Genomic DNA, 17854 nt, shown 5'->3' with positions numbered 1-17854 from the left:
GTGCACAGTGCAATGCCTCAGCCTTGTTAAACAGGAACCACGTATGGTTTTACATTAATGTCTGTGTTTGTGCTGCATGCAGCTAAGATGTCCAGGAAGTAGAAATGTTGTTTACTACATGGCTGAACAAGCACTGAGAGCAAAGCTCCCCGTCATGGTGGGAATGAAAACTTCAAGTATTTCAACAAGCTGCAGAACAAGGTAATTTCAAACCATCTTAGGAAGGCTTGAAAACCTTCCCTGGCTTTAAAGTCCACCTCATAGTGAAGGCTGGCAACAGTCTGAGAGGAAAAAAAAGTCCTGTCTCACTGAATTGAGGAATTCTGGAGCTCACTGCACTGGGCACCTCTCACTTCTGATGGAAGACCTATAGCTGCTACTCTGGGATGGCTTGAAACTGGGAAATGAATGTCTCAAGGGAAGGCAGCAACCAGCTGCAATCTTTCCAGACACGAATACATGAGTCTTTCTCTTCCCTCCTGGGAAGCCCCTCCTTGGGCATTCAAGAACAAGAATTGGGCAAGTAGCTTACATTAAGAAACCTCAGCATTGTAACAAGGTTTATGCATTGCAACAACCTATAGAGAGGGAGGCAAAAGCCAGTTTGCCTTTCCATGGATGAAGGCATCGTTACTGGAATAGAAATGAATTATAAAATAATACCATTGTTATCCCTCTTCTTACTGCTCTGCCCAACTTGTCAAGCCTGCTCCACAGCCACTCTGCCCTAGTTAATAACACAGGCATGGGCCCAAACAACATCCTCTGTTAAATACTAAGGATTGAAAACAACAACCCTGCAGGTTCAGGTACACTACTCCTATGGCCATAGAAGGCCTGACAAGCAGACAAAGAGCATGTTACCATAATATGCTTCACAGCAAAATCTTAATTCTGTGAATTTAGTACCATAATAGGAAAGCCTCCCTCTAAAAGCATCTGCCCTGGCAGGAATTAATCTCCAACTCTGCTGAAGCCTAGAGCAAAATGAAACTGACACAATAAAGTTGCTGCAAATAAATTTCTCACCAAAGAAATGGCAAAAAGTACATTCAGTCTTTCAGTGCTAACTGAACCAACACCTTCACAGACTATGGAGTAAGTACTTAAAGCTATCTAGCAACAGGGAGTTAAATTCAGAGTAAAGACAGAGTGATGTATTCACAGACCTATACTTTGTTCAGTCATGCCAATCAGCATGTCTGAACATCCAAATGCTCCTGACAAATTGCTCACAAAGTAACCCCTAATTGCCATCCACAGTAGTTGAAAAACCATTTAACATAGAAAATGATGTCAAGGAAGCAATTTTACAGGTAACTAACACAGAAGAGAATTAAATTCTAGGCATAAATCTACTACCCTGAATCACAAACTACCCTGACTTGACAACTGTATGAAATACTTGAATTTGCCAAATCTTCTTTATGATATAGTTGAAATTTAGAAATTGAACTGTAATCTGATCAGCTCAGTCTCCAAAAACTTATGAGCCATCAGAAGGAACCTCTCAGTTCAACCTGATTAATATTACATGGATTTAATAAAAAGAATCAGATACGATTATTTTCAGATTTAATGCTTAGTTCCACCCCTACATGCAGGAATGCAGAAAAAGCGTAAGAATAATCTTACTAAGAAACTCACCTGACTAAATTCAGACACAAAATAAGGCTTAGACAAGATGCCTAAAGTTTGAAAAATGTGTATCTTTAGTTCTACTTGCAACCTGGAAAAAACAAACTAAATCGAAACAAACAAAAAAACGAAGTACAACAGAAAATTTGACCCAAATATAGCCAAATTTGCCTTCCTGAGTCTTCAGATATTCCAGTGTGGGGAAAAACAATGTGGCAGGCACAGGAGTGAGGAAGAAAACTATTTGGCTCATGCTGTGTCAGGGCTGAATGAGCCCTGCCTATACTTGTCTACTGGCTATTTCTGTGCCTGCATTTGTAGTTCTTCCTGATGAGAGGCTGTGAAATCTAGAAGGTTGTGAGTTGCTTCAGTTTTCCTCCCTGGTAGAGTGTATTCACATTTCTGTGATACACCATGCTCACAGCACTCCTGCTTCTGAACAGCCTTCGCTTGTCTAGCTAGTTCATGCTCCTGCACAGTCTTTTTCTCTTTAAAAGCATCAGGAACAGATTTACTTGCTCCTTTTTGGCCTGAAATTTTGAAGGTATTTACAGGTTATGCTCTTGTTATTGGAAACCAGTGACTCACTTCTCATTTTGTTACCCTCAAGTCTAAATAATTTCACCAGAGTAAATGTCACAGTGATCATTAACTACTATTTCTTAGGTAAAACCGAACTTATATTTTCTGGTAGTGTTGTGCCATGAATGCAAGATCTGAAATGTGTCTGTTCACCCCTGAAGTTCTTATAGTATACAACAGTGAAGAGCAATTTGTGATGTATTATCCCATTTCAGATTTCACTTCCTTAAGTACTGAATCATCTTCAACTGAACATCAGTGCTAAGAGTAAATCTGTCAGACTCTATTGCATGGTATGTGAAAGGCAATATTAAAAACTCTTGCTAAAAATAAACTTGTTATGCTAGTACTGAAGGATCAAAAACAACTGTGTAATTAAAAATTATTAAGTTGGGAGACACAGCAAAGGAGGCATTACCTGGTGGCTGGATTTCTCTGGGTTCTCCCTGTGTGACCATCCATAGGTGACAGGCAATGCTGAGACGCTTCTTGGTGCGTTGATTTCAGCAGCTACTGCCAGCAATCTCTCACCTCTACCAGTAGATAAAACCTGTGTGTGTGTTGGAAGACACTGGGCTGACAGCATTAAAAGATAACTGCTAGCATCACTGTAAGTCCAGAACTAGAGTGATATACAATGAAATACTGGGACACCAAATGGATTACATCTGAGCATTTTAACAGAATTTCAGTGAAGATTTGTTTGTAAAACAGAGGAAGAAATCGATGCATACCAAAGAATATTGTTTGAAAACACAACAGGCTTTCTAAAAGCCGGATGGTTGGACTTGCTGATTATGAAATGGCAGTTGACATTTACTGTCCTTTTTGAGTATTCCCCTAGGAAGTATTCCTGTTATCTGTGAGTGGCTGGCCAATAGAGGGAGTGTGGAACAGGCTAGGCTCTGACAAAACTATGGCTTTAAAAAAACCTGCATGCAACTCTCAGCATAGAAATAGTATCAAAACCAACCTCATCATCTGTATATTTTTCTAAGCCATTCCAAAATCATTTAAACTCAAACACAGTATGTAAATCTTTAATAAACAGACTGCTTCATAAAAGGGCAAGGACTTGTCTGAAGGTTTTAACCTTTTGTATGCCAAGAGTCAGCATTAGTCCAAGATCATAAATCCACTTCTAAATGACAACTTCCTTATTTTTTCTGGCAATTGTTTCCTGAAACTCTCACCACATGTAGCAGAGAGCAGATGACACATTATTTATGCTCAATAATTTTATATGTGTGCCATTTTCAGCCTTAAACTTTTGAAAAATTGAGATAAATAACAATCAATATTCATGTACCCTTTATTTGCTTTCAGTGTAACATTCCATGCTAATTGCAGATGTAATATTCATGAGTGTAAATATAAGAATTAACAACTCTGGATTGACTTTCTTCACTTTTGCTTTACATGTGAATATTTTGGCTTACAAAATTAACAGAATACAGTAAATAATCCTCCCATACTTTATACAAACTACATGATTTTGATATACAAGGATTCTGTTTTTATTACAGTGACAATATACAACCATGTCTATTTACAATGCAAAAAGTATATAAACCACATTTTAAACATTCTGCTACTGGCAGCCACTATTGTTTAGGAGGTAGCTTTAATTAACAAAATGAACTGAAGCCACATTTCCCATCATGTGTTCTATCAAATAATTTACAATACAAAGATAAAAATTCATTGTATGAACAGTATATACAGTTTAATTCTGAAAACAGCAATCTAGCTTTAAATCTTAATGAGAATGTCTCCAGAGTAACTGGGATGGCAGTGGATTTGCTCTTAAATTTAGTGTTTTGTTCAAGAAACATACATATATTTACTTAATCATGCATTCATAACTTTGTATCAATTGATTTCAAACTAAATGTAGACAAATGGATTGCTGATTGTACTTAAATCATTTGGGTCTCAGGACTTGAATGGTTTAAAACTACTGCACTGATTTATGTGAAAATCAGTGACTGCACAGTGTACTTCACTCTCAGTAAAACTGGAAAAATGCTTTTCTTTATTGCAAAAATGCTTTCCCTTTTCCCTCCATTTGCTAAAATCTCAGTCTGTTCATAGGTATTATTGGGGCACTGTAACATTCTACAGGCTGCAGAGTATTAGCCGATCTTTCTGCAAAGGCAGCTGTGTACTATGACAGCACTGCTAACACCCCCTGATGCATCAATACTCCTTCCAACAGTGTGACCTGACTGCCTAATACTAAAGTAAGTTGCTGTGGTTCACCATAAGTCATGCATCATCTCTGGAAAATCCTGTTCAACCCTATTATTCCGGACAGCTGTTAATATTCTTACTTCATCATCTACAGGTATTGTGGATTACAAGTGCTTGATTGTAATAATTTTTTTTTTGTTAAAAATTGAGTATTCTGAAATACAAAACGAACATGGTATTCCTATATTGCTGTCACAGTTACATGTGGGAGAATTAATCCCTTTTTTGGCCCTGCAGTAAAATTCATCCTGAGATTCAATGCTGAATACACTATACAAAGCTAGCAAGAGAGGTTTTTTTCTCAATTATAGAAAAGTCACATTTAAAAATAATTTCTTTTACTATTAAACAGCTGTCTTTTAAATTGTGCTTTGGCAGGAAAAAGAAAAAAAAACCAGAACTTACCTCACCAATAGCAGAAGCAAAGTACAACTGGAGTACAATGTGGAAACACATCATTAGCATGTAAAAAATGTATAAAAGAAACCACTATTGTGTGGAAAAAGAGTACAAGTATTGGGTAACAAATTTGGTTTACCAATTATTTACAGTCAGGGCAATCGATTAATTTGTTTCATTATTTTTAAACGTATGGCTCAAGAAATTACTGCCCACTTCCCTTCTTTACAAGTGACACTAAACAATGATTACAAAAGTGCTTCCTGCTCAGAAAGGTCAAAACAGGCAACAGTCTATGAAGGATTATACCTCTTTATTAGAACAGCTGATGGCAAAAGGCCTTTTCAGTCTTTAATTCTTGGTATGTTGTAGGCATAACGAACCAAAGGGAACCCTCGGCTTTGGTAGAAGCACGCACGACCACAGGCCTGCACTTGGTCTGAGCTGTCCGACACAAAGGAGTCATCCTCATCTGCATAGTCAGAGTGGGCTGACTGGGTTCCACAGTCTGACCAGTAGCCATCCGCCCTTTGGCAAGGCACCACTGCCAGTGCGGGGCAGCTGTGTGATTTGATCAAGTGTTTACAGGGCACAGGCTTGGATAACAGGAGCGATTCGCAGCATTCACACACAGCAATGTTACCCTGCAAGTGTGTGTAGACACCACAGTCGTAGTAAAAATCCTGTGTCACACATCCCCCTTGAGTGTTGACGGCGATCGCCACTGCTCCATTCTTCCTGGTCATGTGGCGCCTGAGCAACTTCCAGTCTTCCTTGAACTTCGGGTTGAAGAACACATACAGGACTGGATTCAGGCAAGCCGGCAGTGGGAAAAATATCAAAGTAACAGACTTCATGATTTCAGGGCTGATAGAAATCGCAGTGATCAGCGGTGCAAATGAGAAGAATGCAACAGGACAGAAAAAGATGCAGTTCGTGAAGATTAGCCAAGCGACATGCTTAATCATGCTGGACTGCAAGTTTTCGGAGAGGTCCTCTTTCTCCAAGTTGCAATACAGTTTAGTGTAAATAACAGCCATTAGCAAAAATGCTAATGAATTCAGGAGCACTAAAGTTACGGTGAAACCTAATGAAGGTGTTTCTCCAGTGGGGAAGGGCAAGCAAAGGGGTGATGCTGAGTACTCCGCTTTGTAAAAAAGTGGTAAGCATCCCGCTACCACAGCGCACAAGAAAGCAAAAACTGCTGCAATCCGAAATTGTTTTTGGCGATTGCTTTTGCCCTTTTTAATGATCTCCTTTGCAGAGAAGCTCCGTTCAACAGCTGCCAACATCAGGAAAAAAATGGCACTTTCTGACGAAAAGACGGCAAGAAACCCAGCCGCTCTGCAACCACTGCCAGTCTCCCACCATATGCCAAATTCAGCGAATCTTCCCCAAGAGACAGCATCCAAGAAAGTTAAAATACCAGTATAGACTCCCATAAATAAGTTAGAGACAGAAATCAGACCTATAAACAGTTTCGAAGATGGCAATGGAGTACAGGATGCAAATATTGTTAACATGACAAGCAGGTTGAAGAATAAAGCAACCAAAAAAATGAACCAAACAGTAAGTCGAATCATCCAGCTGCCCAATAAATATTCACAAGGCTTAAAAGCACCTAGAAGAAAGAAAAAAAACAAACAAAAAACAAAACAGAAGAACAAGCAATTTAGGAAAAAAATCGTGCCTTAATAAGCAAGGTTTTCAAAAGGTATTACGTGAGCAGTCCTCATTAATTCCCAAATAGAGCACACAGCTGAACTGCTAAACAGGTCAGTTGAAAGTAAACTATTCTGCTGAAGCTATTTACTAATTAATTATGCCTGAAATAACAATTACTGTGAAGAATGGTCACTTGAGAATACTTCATGTAAACAAGCTCGCTAAACAAACTTAATTACCTTTCAGCTACTCAAAATAGCTTTCATTAGTGCCACCTAAATACCTTTTATTTTCTTTAGATTTCATACTTCATTAAAAAACACTGGTACCAAATAAAAGCTAATGTTCACAACCAATTTGCAAAGTGAAAGAATTTTTTAGAAGTAGCATGTTCTCTTGAAAAATGACTCACAAATGTGCCTTGTGGAGCAACTTTTGGTCACAAGGAAACATCTGTAAAACAGCTGACAAATTCAGTTTATCAGCTTTAAGAGGGAGAGCCCACTCCCCGATCCTTGTCACTGAAAGGCACTGTGAGCTTCAGTAAAATGATTTTTTTCTTCTTCTTTTGCCAGTTAAAAAAGCTTAAATAATAAAATACATCCAACGAGAAAAATAATACGAGCTGAGACAAGGAGGAAAGGTCACTACTCCTGTTTACCCCTCTAATCCTTCTAATTGCTATTTATTCCATAGGGAAATCCTACTGATTTTAAGTAACAATTAGAAGAGTTTAACCCCTCCTACATCCCCATTAGGCACTGCTAATTGTCCGAAGCACAATACTTGGGGATCTCTCCTTGCAGTTTGGCACTCTGTGAGCTGAAGGCAGAGCAGGAAAGCCCCAGACTGTGCTACCACCTCAGGCTGGAGCTTCGGAGCTGGATTCTGCCCATGACTCCTGGCTCTGCACAGCTCATGCCCTCCCTTCAGGCAGGTGAAAGGTAAGTACAACCCATCCCTCCTGCAGGCTGGAACAGCAACGAGGCAGAACGATTAAGTGCCAGCACAAGAAATCTCCCAAAGCCTAAAGCAACTTCCAGAAATTACTGAAGTGACAAATCAAAAAAGAATCTGTTTGTTTGTTTAAACGAGCATGCTTCATTTCTGGACAAGAAATAATGGTGCTAACCAGATTATCAGATCAGTAAAATCCCCCTTTTTACAGATATTACTAAGACACCCTCGCCAGAACAACTATTTTTACAGTACATTCATGTGATGCAAGAATACCTGCTAAGCTGAATGTACTTATAAATGAAAACAACTTTCACCTTAGGAAATGTAAAAGTGTCAATGTTGTGCTTCAAAAATCATTTTTTCTAGTAGCCATGCAGCAAGGCATCTTTGGAAAAAAAAACCCACCCCATTTTCCTGTCTTTCTCCCAGGGTTTAGCTATCCTTAGAGTCAAAAATTACCCTCCTCTTTAACCAATATTCCCAGCCCACACGGGGAAATTCATGCTGGGAAAGACGAGTTTCACCACTTTCAGTGCTATTCTACTTAACTGCCACTGTTCAGCAATCCATTCCTGCCATTAGGCAAAGCAGAAAGTGGATCTACGAGATGAGCAATGATTCAGAATTTAGATGGTGGGTGGAGTGTCCTACTTATGACCAGACGACAGCACGGCATAGAAAACAAGTTGTTAGTATGGGAGGGACTGGTGAAAAACAAGGCAAATTGTGAACTTGTAGAACACGCTCTTCATTCCTTTTAGAGCTACAGAATCTCTGGCATGGGCAAAAAGTGAGAGCTAAAAGCATTAAAGATTTAACCTATGTAACACACCATCTGAATTCTCATTCTGTGCACAGAAGATCAAAAGCAAATAAGCAGCATTGGTCAAATTATTTCTCAGATCACGTACAGCTACATTAATAATGTATTTTGACTTTCTGACCACAATTTTTTTTTGGTTGTGATTAAGAAATCCTTGTGATATTCTGTATACTGAAGCCAGAGCTAGCCAAGAGATGAAATGCTAAGATTTTCGTAATGGATGTAAACTGCCAGTTTAGTAGAAGAGAACGAAACAAAACTTGGAAACCCCCTGCTCATCCAGTATTAACTTCTCTGGAAGTATGCTGTTCCCCCGATCTATGTGCTCCTATTTATGCAAAGATGAGGGTACAAGAGGTACAGAAGGAATCCACTGGAGAGCCCATGGCAAAGGCAAGGTTGTAGGAGGCACCACAGCAAATGCTTTCAGAGCCAAGTGGAACCGTGTGTGGAAATTTGAAGTTTGAGGAAGATAAGCTGAAGGGCAGCAATGAAGCTGCCAAGGATGGAAATACTTGTTTGCAAGATCAAAGACTTTCAACACTCCTGAGCTGTTCAAGCCTGAATTGGAATAGTTCTGATATGCCAATAAGAATACTCATTGCACAGGTAGCTGTAGCAGTTTAAGATGCTACTGCATGCTCCAGCTACCTGTAACAGCCCTCTGCTGTCAGTTAATGTGGCTACAGTAGGGCTGGGGAACAGATTAGCTGAAGTGTTCCCCATTCTCTCTCCTGCAAAAATATCAAGTTTAGTTAAAACCACCTGTGACAGTAGTTTGAGTTAAACTTTTAAAGCACAGGCTGACTTCGCACTGAAGCAAATGAGCATTCATACAGACATCTCTTTGGCAAGAGTAACACAGAATTAGGGGGCAGTGCATTAAACACAGCAGGCTCTAAATACAAGCATTACAGTCTTGATTGTTCTGCTTATGGAAACAAAGTTCTGTTTTTTCCTAGTACAGTTCTCCAGTAGTGCTACATGACTAAAGCTGAGACAAATCTTTGTGACTGCTCATCCAAAACAATACTGACATCAACAGAAGTTTCACTCAAGCTTTGTAGAATTTCATCTCCTATATACAGAATGACTAGGAGGAATGAAACATGTAATTCTGCAGACAGCTATTTGCATAACATCATGCTAAAGCACATTTTAAGATTTACCTGTTGCTGGTGTACAGTGAATAATAGTCTGTCCCAGTTCCTCATTTTCCTCATTTCTTAGAACATCTGCATCAGCTGTATTCAAGTAAAAATGAAACACAGGTTAATTGTAGAAGAAAAAGTGAAATTCAGCAAAGCTGCCTAGGATGGAAAGATCAAAGGCCTAACACTTCACCAACATTCAAGACTTTAACAGTGGAGCCGTTCCCATTTGGCACATTTAATCAAATGCTCAGTGCAGGAATCGCTGCAGCAGTTTGAATTACTATTGCATGTCTCAGCTACTCACAACACTCTATAACAAAGCAGCAATATCTTTCATCACTGGAGAAAGATCTATGGGCCTTGAAGCGCCACAAAGAACCATCGTGGTTTAAGTGAAACCATGTGGTTTAAGTGAAAGGACAAGTCCTTTCTGAACAGAAAGGTTAAAATACTAAGAACCATAACACATTTTCTGCTCTGGCAGAAAATGACAGAAAAAATACTGACAATTATTCTTTTATTATTATTTTTATTTTTTTTTAAACAGGCAAATCTTGCACTGTCTGATAATACATTTCACTTTCATTTAGAAGGAACGTGGCAGTGCCAATCTGTAAGCAACTCCTAAGCACTTTCAGAGACAGCTTTTGTATCCCTATAAATATTTTCATTTTCAAAATTTCCTTATTCAAAGACAACATACACCATTATTCAGTCTAGTCTGACCCAAAATAATGATGCTGATTTAGCACAACGAAATGCTTACCCTTCTCACGATCCAGCAAGGCACCTTGATCTTGGTGACCTGAATCTTCAGCATTAGAGTTTAAGTAAGAATCACAACCCCAAAATGCGCAGCACTGATAAGCATATGGTACAGAGAGTGACCTGAAGTACAGGCAGAATACCAGTGTTACCCATTGTAACCAACATTATCATCTATTAATAACACTTAGATAGCACACTTGAGTGCCAAACTTGAAGCTTCTTTTTGTCATAGTCACTAATAAAAAATGATTACTTCAAATTGGATCAGTTGTAACCATTTTTTGATGAATTTTTGCACTGAGATAAAAAATAGGTGAAGACCTACATGTCTGCTGCAAGGAGTACAATGAAAATACTGCGATGTTTAGCACTCTTTACTACTGATTCTACTCCTTATACAAACCAAATTCTGATCAGTGTTTGCGGCACTGCTGTGCAAATGAAACTGCAAACTAATTAAGCAAACTAATTAAGGAGTAACTGTTTTGTAAGAAAGTTAATTCCCATATGATGACATTAAAATCTACCTCTTTCCTTCCCACTCTTCATTTTTTGGCCCCAAAAGAGGACTTTTTTTCCCCTATTTTGTTTATTTGAGTTTAACAGAAATGGTACATACTATTAATTCTGGTAGAGAAGAAGTACAGCTGCACACAGAGATTTAAGATGTCCACATAAACAATGAGATAATAGCAGACCAGAAGCTGATTTTTCTGACTCAAGGTTACAGTATCAGCTATCTGCAGTATTGTTTCTGAATTCTGTTCTTGTACATATCATCAATCTGAAGGATCCCACAATGCTTTAGTTCTCACAGATCAAAACCTAAAAACAATCTGCTATTCCTACAGGACTGCTGAGACATGATTCTAAAAGTGACACGGATTCCTTTGCTGGTCTTAGACAAATTAATAGCATGGGAAAAAAATCTTTAACTGCTTCTTAATGCACAGCAAGACTTCTGAAAACACAAAGCAGTCAATCACTGTCTGATCCACCTCACACTGAAATCAGTACCGGTCTTCCATTTGAATTATTACTGTGACTCTTATCATTTGCCTCCTCCAAGAACAGATAATCAAGACATCTGTGCATCTGCTCCCATTTTCCATGCTCTGACAGATGGACTCATTTCAGTAACAACTGGAATCTGCCAAAAAACACTACTCCAAAGTCAAGTGCTATCTGCCTGAGAAGTAGTGGAGGAAAAATATAAAAGGTTCCAAAGAACCAAGCCTGCAAGTGGCTTCTGTACTAGAATAGTCAGGTGCCCTTTCATATATGCCAACATAAGGCAATACAGGACTCGGCAGAGGGCCTGACCAGCAGGTTAGAGGAGCTGATTCTGCTTTAATAGAATAGATCCCTCTACTCTGTTCTCTTGAGTTCCCACTTTGGAGTACTGCATACAGTCCTGGTGTCCTCAGCATACTCATGTGGAGCTGCTGAAGCAAGTCCAGAGGAGGGCCAGAGGATGATCAGGGGGCTTGAGCACCTCCTGTATGAAGACAGGCTGAGAAAATTGGGGCTGTTCAGCCTGGAGAAGAGAAGGCTGCGTGGAGACCTCATAGCAGCCTTCCAGTATCTGAAGGGGGCCTGTAAGGATGCTGGAGAGGGACTCTTCATCAGAGACTGCAGTGTTAGGACAAGGGGTAATGAGTTCAGACTTAAATAGGGGAAGTTTAGGTCAGATATAAGAAAGAAGTTCTTTACTGTGAGGGTGGTGAGGCACTGGCACAGGTTGCCCAAAGAAGCTGTGGCTGCCCCATCCTTGGCAGTGTTCAAGGCTGTACAGGGCCTGAAGCAACCTGGTCTAGTGGAAGGTGTCCTTGCCTGTGGCAGGGGGTTGGAACTGGATGAGCTTAAGGCCCTTGCCAAACCATTCTTATTCATCATGAGTATTATCTTAACCGGCTTAATTTATGGTCTTATTGCTTGTTACTGTCAAAATAAGAAAGGCACTCTGTGGTGTTATTTACCAACATACCGGAGCTTTGCAAAGCTCTTTGCTGCTAAAGCTTCTTTCAGCTCTGAATTGCCTGCAAGTTTAAGCTGGTTCAGTCCACTCAATCCTTCAGTTGGAACTGAAGAGAGTTCATTGAAACTCAGGTCTCTGAAATGTGAATATTAAGACATTGTTACAACAAAGTAAGTTTGAAGATCCTTTAGCATACATTTCATTGAAATAAGAAGGCTTTTTAGGCCTCATACTGAGGCTGTGGCCTGGCAAATGCCTGTCAGTGCAGCAGGCGCTGCAAACAATGGTCAGCTAGCGAGAGGTTTCACCATTCACACATGAAACACATAATGGGCAAATACAAATTTTAAGCTAAAAATATTTACTATCTCAGCAGTTTAATGCTAGAGAGAGGAGGTCGCTGCACAGAACAGTCTACTTACAGGTTAACAATAGCTCCAACAGTAGTGAAAGCTTCCTTGTGGATCTGTCGGATCCGATTTCTACTGAGGTCACTACAAAGAATGCAAAATCAGATTATTTTATCAGCTTTATCAAAACTTTGTAACAGCCACTGTACTGAGGGAAAAAAGCTAAGGTGACAAATGCATTATGCCTTTGTCAGAAAAGCTGGACAACATTCTCACTTCCCTTCTCTCCCCTAGTCAGTCAGGTGCAGTAGCAGCCAAATCCCATGGTAAGACAGCTGTATCCTGCTTCACCTCACTCCCAAAGGAGAATCCATCTCCCATTCCTGCCCTGCTTTTCTTCCTTCCTGGCACTATCATCACAGTCTGTGTTCCCAAGGCATAAGCTGGCTCTAGCATCCCCTACTCCCAGGGTGAAGGTGCCAGGTAAATCACTTTGGTGACAACCACACCAGCGGCAGGGTACATTGGCAAGCAAGGGGGGAGGCAACACAAGAACAAGCAGAAGGGCCTCCACTCTGTTGGATGTCAAAATCCAGCTGAATCACCATGACCTATATTATGACATTCCTTTTGAAACATCTGTCAATTTTTGTCCTGATAATTTCAGTGCTCCTACTATAATCTTCCTAAAGCAAGAGATATAGGGGAAAGAGATAATTTTGTTTACTGGGCTGCTCATCCTGAGGAAAACAGATAGGAACTCTCCAATAAATACTGTATAACAGAATAATACAGTAATAATATAATGCAAGATAGCAGTGATATAATGCAGAATAATGGAGTACAAAAAAACCCACCATCTCCTTTTTCAATCTCCGTATAAATATGTTTTTAGAAGTATCTTTACAGGCTAGAAAAACAAAATGGAGAATCAAAAGATCAGGACTGAAACTAGCTGTTGCTAATACTTCCTGCACATGGTTTGCTTCACCTTAGGATCCAGCACACTTGGGTTTTTGCCATCAATTACATTTAGAACACCAAGCAGTTTACATGAGACTCAAAAACATTATCATGTATTATTCAGAATGCGGTTATGTACACTTACAGGACACGAAGGGAGGACAGTCCTTGAAAGGTATCCTCTGTGATTTCATGGATTTGATTGTGCTGTAAGGAACTGCAAAGTGAAGAAATATAGATAGAACTAATTAGCTAACTGATCTGACCTCAAAGTAAGGGGTAGGTAGCTTCATGCCTGCTAATTCAGATTTAGCCTTACCAAGGGCAAGGTTTTTCTCATTTCCCCTTGCAGGCCAACAGTTTTACTATTTCCCATAGCCACGTTAATATAACCATGAAGCACTTTCATGCAACCTCTGCCTAATCCCAACTCGCAACCAATTTAATTCAAAAGAGACTTAAGCGTGGACGGAATTATTTCCAAGCAAAAAAGTAACACTTTGCAAACTCTTAAGAATCACACTGAGATTTAAAGCAAATCCACTTCATTTTGCAGGGAATCTTTAGGCATGTTCTGACCCTCAGTGTACTTTAATTTCTCAAAATACAGATTTATGAAATATGTTGAGAAACACCCTCAAGAGCTAATGGGAGAACTGTACTTCCAGTTCAGTAGCTCCCTTTACAATGAACCACATGTACAATGAGCCTAAAGGTGTCAAAAGCATAACAGCAAAGGCCTTTGAGAAGTTTATTAGCCCTGCTCTGGCCAAGAGACAAGAAGCTTGAGTGCAGTAGAGACAGAAGAAGTAAGAACATATGCAAACATGTTCCACACCTTAGGCAGAAATATTGTTTAGGGTCTGGTAATTAAGCTTAAGAAAACTCAATGAAGCAAGGAAAAGCAAAGATGGGCTTTGAATGTGTCTTACAGGGAGTGGAGGAAAAAACATTTTATACAAGCATAGGCTGATAGTTGGAGGGAACTGAAGAAGAGTGGAAGAGATAAGAGGCAAAAAGAAAAACACATAAATTCTCATTCCATTTCTGTGTATAGCAATACTATTCTGAAATGCAGGATTCCTTTTTGTGCCACATGAACAATTTAAACTTAGCTAATTGAGGAAATTTAACCACTAAAGACAAGTGGTTGAATTTGCTATCCAGCGCACTTCTCACATTAGATGGTCATATCTCCGTCATTAATCTTAGAAACCTAGGATCAAACACAAGCAAAAAAGTTTCTAGAGACCTGGATTCAGCATACTAAGGAGGCAATAAAGATAAAAACCATGGTTTTTTTCTTACATTTCTTCCAAGGAATGGCAACCTTTAAAGCTTGGCAGGTCCTTTATACTATTATAAGACAAGTCCCTTCAAAACAGAAAACAGGAGAAAGGTGCTTAGTTCAGCTTTTCTCTACTAGAAATATCTCATCATTTGTAACCATTAAATGGATTGGCATCATCTTCCTGTTAGCAATGTTCTGAGAAGAAACTAAGGGCAATTTAGAGAAAATCATGAAAGGAATCACAATTCAATCAGCAAGGTAAAGCCAGCAACCATTACAAAAATTTCACCCATCCCAAAACTATCTGACAAACTTCAACTACTGAAACTGGTTCCTTGTAATTGAAAACTAATGGAAAAACAGGCTGTGCCTCTGCAGTGGCTTTGACAGCTCATGAGATACCTCCCAACCAGTATTTTTGATTCTATATCCTGTATTCTATTTCACTGCTTTCACCTCTGCATCTGGATATTCGTCTACCCCAAAACCACACTGTACAAATTCCCTCAATTCTGAGAGCTGTAATCTAAAAAGTTTTACTAATAATCTGCTTTTTCAGAATAAACTGGATAGATGGTATGTAGTGCAGGAATTCAGTGCAAATTTTGATTTAGTGTGTTGGTACCTCCTTGCAAAGCATCCTCAAATTTCTGCTCAAAAATAAACTGCCATTTGAAAATAAATTCTACCTCATCATTCCCCCCCAACCCCCCCAGTTTGTCTTCTAGAAAACAGAACCTATTTTTCTCCTCCTTTTTTCACCACTTGCTTTTGTTCCAAATTTTCCTGCATGTATACTTTGTAAACATTGCGTTGCTCCTCCCCTCACAAGGGTTTAATTTACTAGTTTGGGTTTCTTTGCATTTATTCTAAAATGCCCTTTTATTGCTTATTCTGTGTTTCCTTTGTTTTACTATCCTCTTCCTAATCCTCGTATCTATTTCTCTTAGTTCGTGATGCTCCCTCCTGTGTTCTCAAACACAGAAAGTCACAGCACAGTAACTAAACTCTACTCTGAATGTAGATGACTACTGTTGTGTTACCAATGAGTGGTGGCAAAATGAGTTTGAAGATGCAAAGACTGTTCTGCAGCACCACCTTACATGGATTTTATACCATAAGAAAGAAACACAGTGCATGCCTATAAAAGGAATATGTCATTACATCAACTCTGCCATGAGTCTTAATTCTTAAAATCAAGAAGCCACAATCAGATCTTCAATAGGACTACTAGGATGAGCGTTTCTAAGCAATACTTTTGCTGCATATTAGATTTAAGTTACTTTCAAAACATTTTGATGCAAATGAAAATAGAGGAGTGTATACTTACAAAGTTCGTAGCACCTTTTGCTCCTGGCATAAATTAACAGGAATACTGCTTATCTTGGTCCCTGTTAGAGTTCTGTGGGGAAAAAAGGGAAAACATAAATGTTTGTATTGTTGCTGGTAAATGGCATAGCAAGCACATGTAAGAGCAGAATAAGGATGGTATCTCAGCTACCGGGGTGCTAGTTTAACCATCAATTTGTTTGTTTGGAAGGGGCAAACTTTTCTGGTTTTCAGTTCTGTGAGAGAGGAGTTAGTATCAGTGGGCTTTTCATAGGCTGTTGTCAGCTCACCCTACTAAAAAAATACTTAAGAGGCACCCAGGTACCACATTAAGGAAAGCTATACAATTACTTTTTTTGACAGGAAGAGAACATACAAGCAGTCACTCTCCAGACCCACTAATCATGTTTCAAACACTTCACAAGAGTGTCAAAGTAAGTAAATTATTGCAAAAGATTTCTGTAGAAGATACTTACAAGCTCTCCAGGTTAACAGTTCCTGTCAAATTAGGAAACCACTGCACCATGCTGGCACCCCGAATGACCCTAAAAATATTCCCACAAAAATGAGCTGTAAGCTATCAGGTAGATATTTTCACTAATAAGACATTCTAACATTCTTACTGCTTTTGTGTAAGTTTTACACTTGAACAGTGCATAGAGGTATTTTCACTGCTTCTTATACTAGTAATATGCTTAATAAATCACTCCTCCATTAGCAAACAACTGGAATTCATCAAGCTGATAGGAGTCATATCAATACATTCATATGAAAAGGGCATAAACTTATAGGTAGTTTGTAGATCAAAGTTTGAAGCCTCGCTCCGCTTCAATTCCTCATCACCCTCAGAACTATCTTTTGAGAACATGTATACACTAACCTGCAAAACATTCTCACAGTGCACATCCCTGTTCAAAAGACACCTAGGATATATTGCAGTTTAGGTAGGAACCTGAGCATCTGGCCTGAGGTTATGTGTCTTATGCAAGGCAATCAAGATTAAAAAAAAAAGGTTGTAGAGCATATTTACTAGAGCTTCTTAACAAACTGGATATTCCCAACAAAAAACAATGTTTATTAAAGCTTAATGCAAAAAAAATTATAAAGCAGTCAGAAGATTTAGTTATTTTGAGCTCTTAGCCACAACATTTCATATCCTTATATCTATTTATTGTTACTGTATAGTTGAGAGGATACTTACAGGGAATGCAGATCTGACAGATTCTGAAACGCTGAGTTCCCCACAAAAGACAAAGGATTATCATACAAATGTCTGGGAAATAAAAAATGTGTTTTAATCTTTGTTCTTACAGTTACTGTCTGCTACATACTAAAAATAGGTGCATAAAAATTACTTACATCGTTCTAAGAAGGGGGTTTCCTGCAAATGCACCATCAGGAATTATGGAAATGTAGTTACTGTGAAATCCCCTAAAGATATTAGCAAAGAAAAAAAAAGCATTTAAAAACATACTGCCAGTAAATTCAACCAATAGTCATTTTCTTCACACCTACTCAATTCCCAATTGTGCCAAAACCAGGATTGTAGTTACACAGGAATAAGTCAAACTGTAGGAATAACTTGGAAGGAATGATTTATGTTTTTTGCATATCAAGTAAACAGAAAATATTTAATTAGAAAGAAACTACCTCTGTCCCAAAACATAATGCTGTGTTTTCTCTCTTCTTCCTTCTCTCTTA

At 38.9% G+C, this 17854-nt stretch overlaps 1 protein-coding gene across 1 annotated transcript in view; it reads right to left on the bottom strand.

The window, feature by feature from the left end:
* Window positions 1-3514: 3514 nt before the first annotated feature.
* Window positions 3515-17854, bottom strand: part of LGR4 (leucine rich repeat containing G protein-coupled receptor 4) — a 78875-nt gene continuing 64535 nt past the window's right edge. Inside the window, 11 exon segments of the mRNA XM_034065616.1 lie at window positions 3515-6493; window positions 9490-9564; window positions 10241-10362; window positions 12230-12355; window positions 12643-12714; window positions 13679-13750; window positions 14842-14907; window positions 16155-16226; window positions 16630-16698; window positions 17355-17426; window positions 17513-17584. Of these exon segments, the coding sequence (XP_033921507.1) occupies window positions 5217-6493; window positions 9490-9564; window positions 10241-10362; window positions 12230-12355; window positions 12643-12714; window positions 13679-13750; window positions 14842-14907; window positions 16155-16226; window positions 16630-16698; window positions 17355-17426; window positions 17513-17584 (2095 nt within the window). The 3' untranslated portion in view covers window positions 3515-5216.

The sequence above is a fragment of the Melopsittacus undulatus genome, chromosome 8 (genome assembly GCF_012275295.1).
Source record: "Melopsittacus undulatus isolate bMelUnd1 chromosome 8, bMelUnd1.mat.Z, whole genome shotgun sequence".
In the NCBI taxonomy this organism is placed as follows: Eukaryota; Metazoa; Chordata; class Aves; order Psittaciformes; family Psittaculidae; genus Melopsittacus; species Melopsittacus undulatus.
Note: the sequence above shows the minus strand (reverse complement) of the source record. Positions and strands in the feature narration are given on the sequence as shown.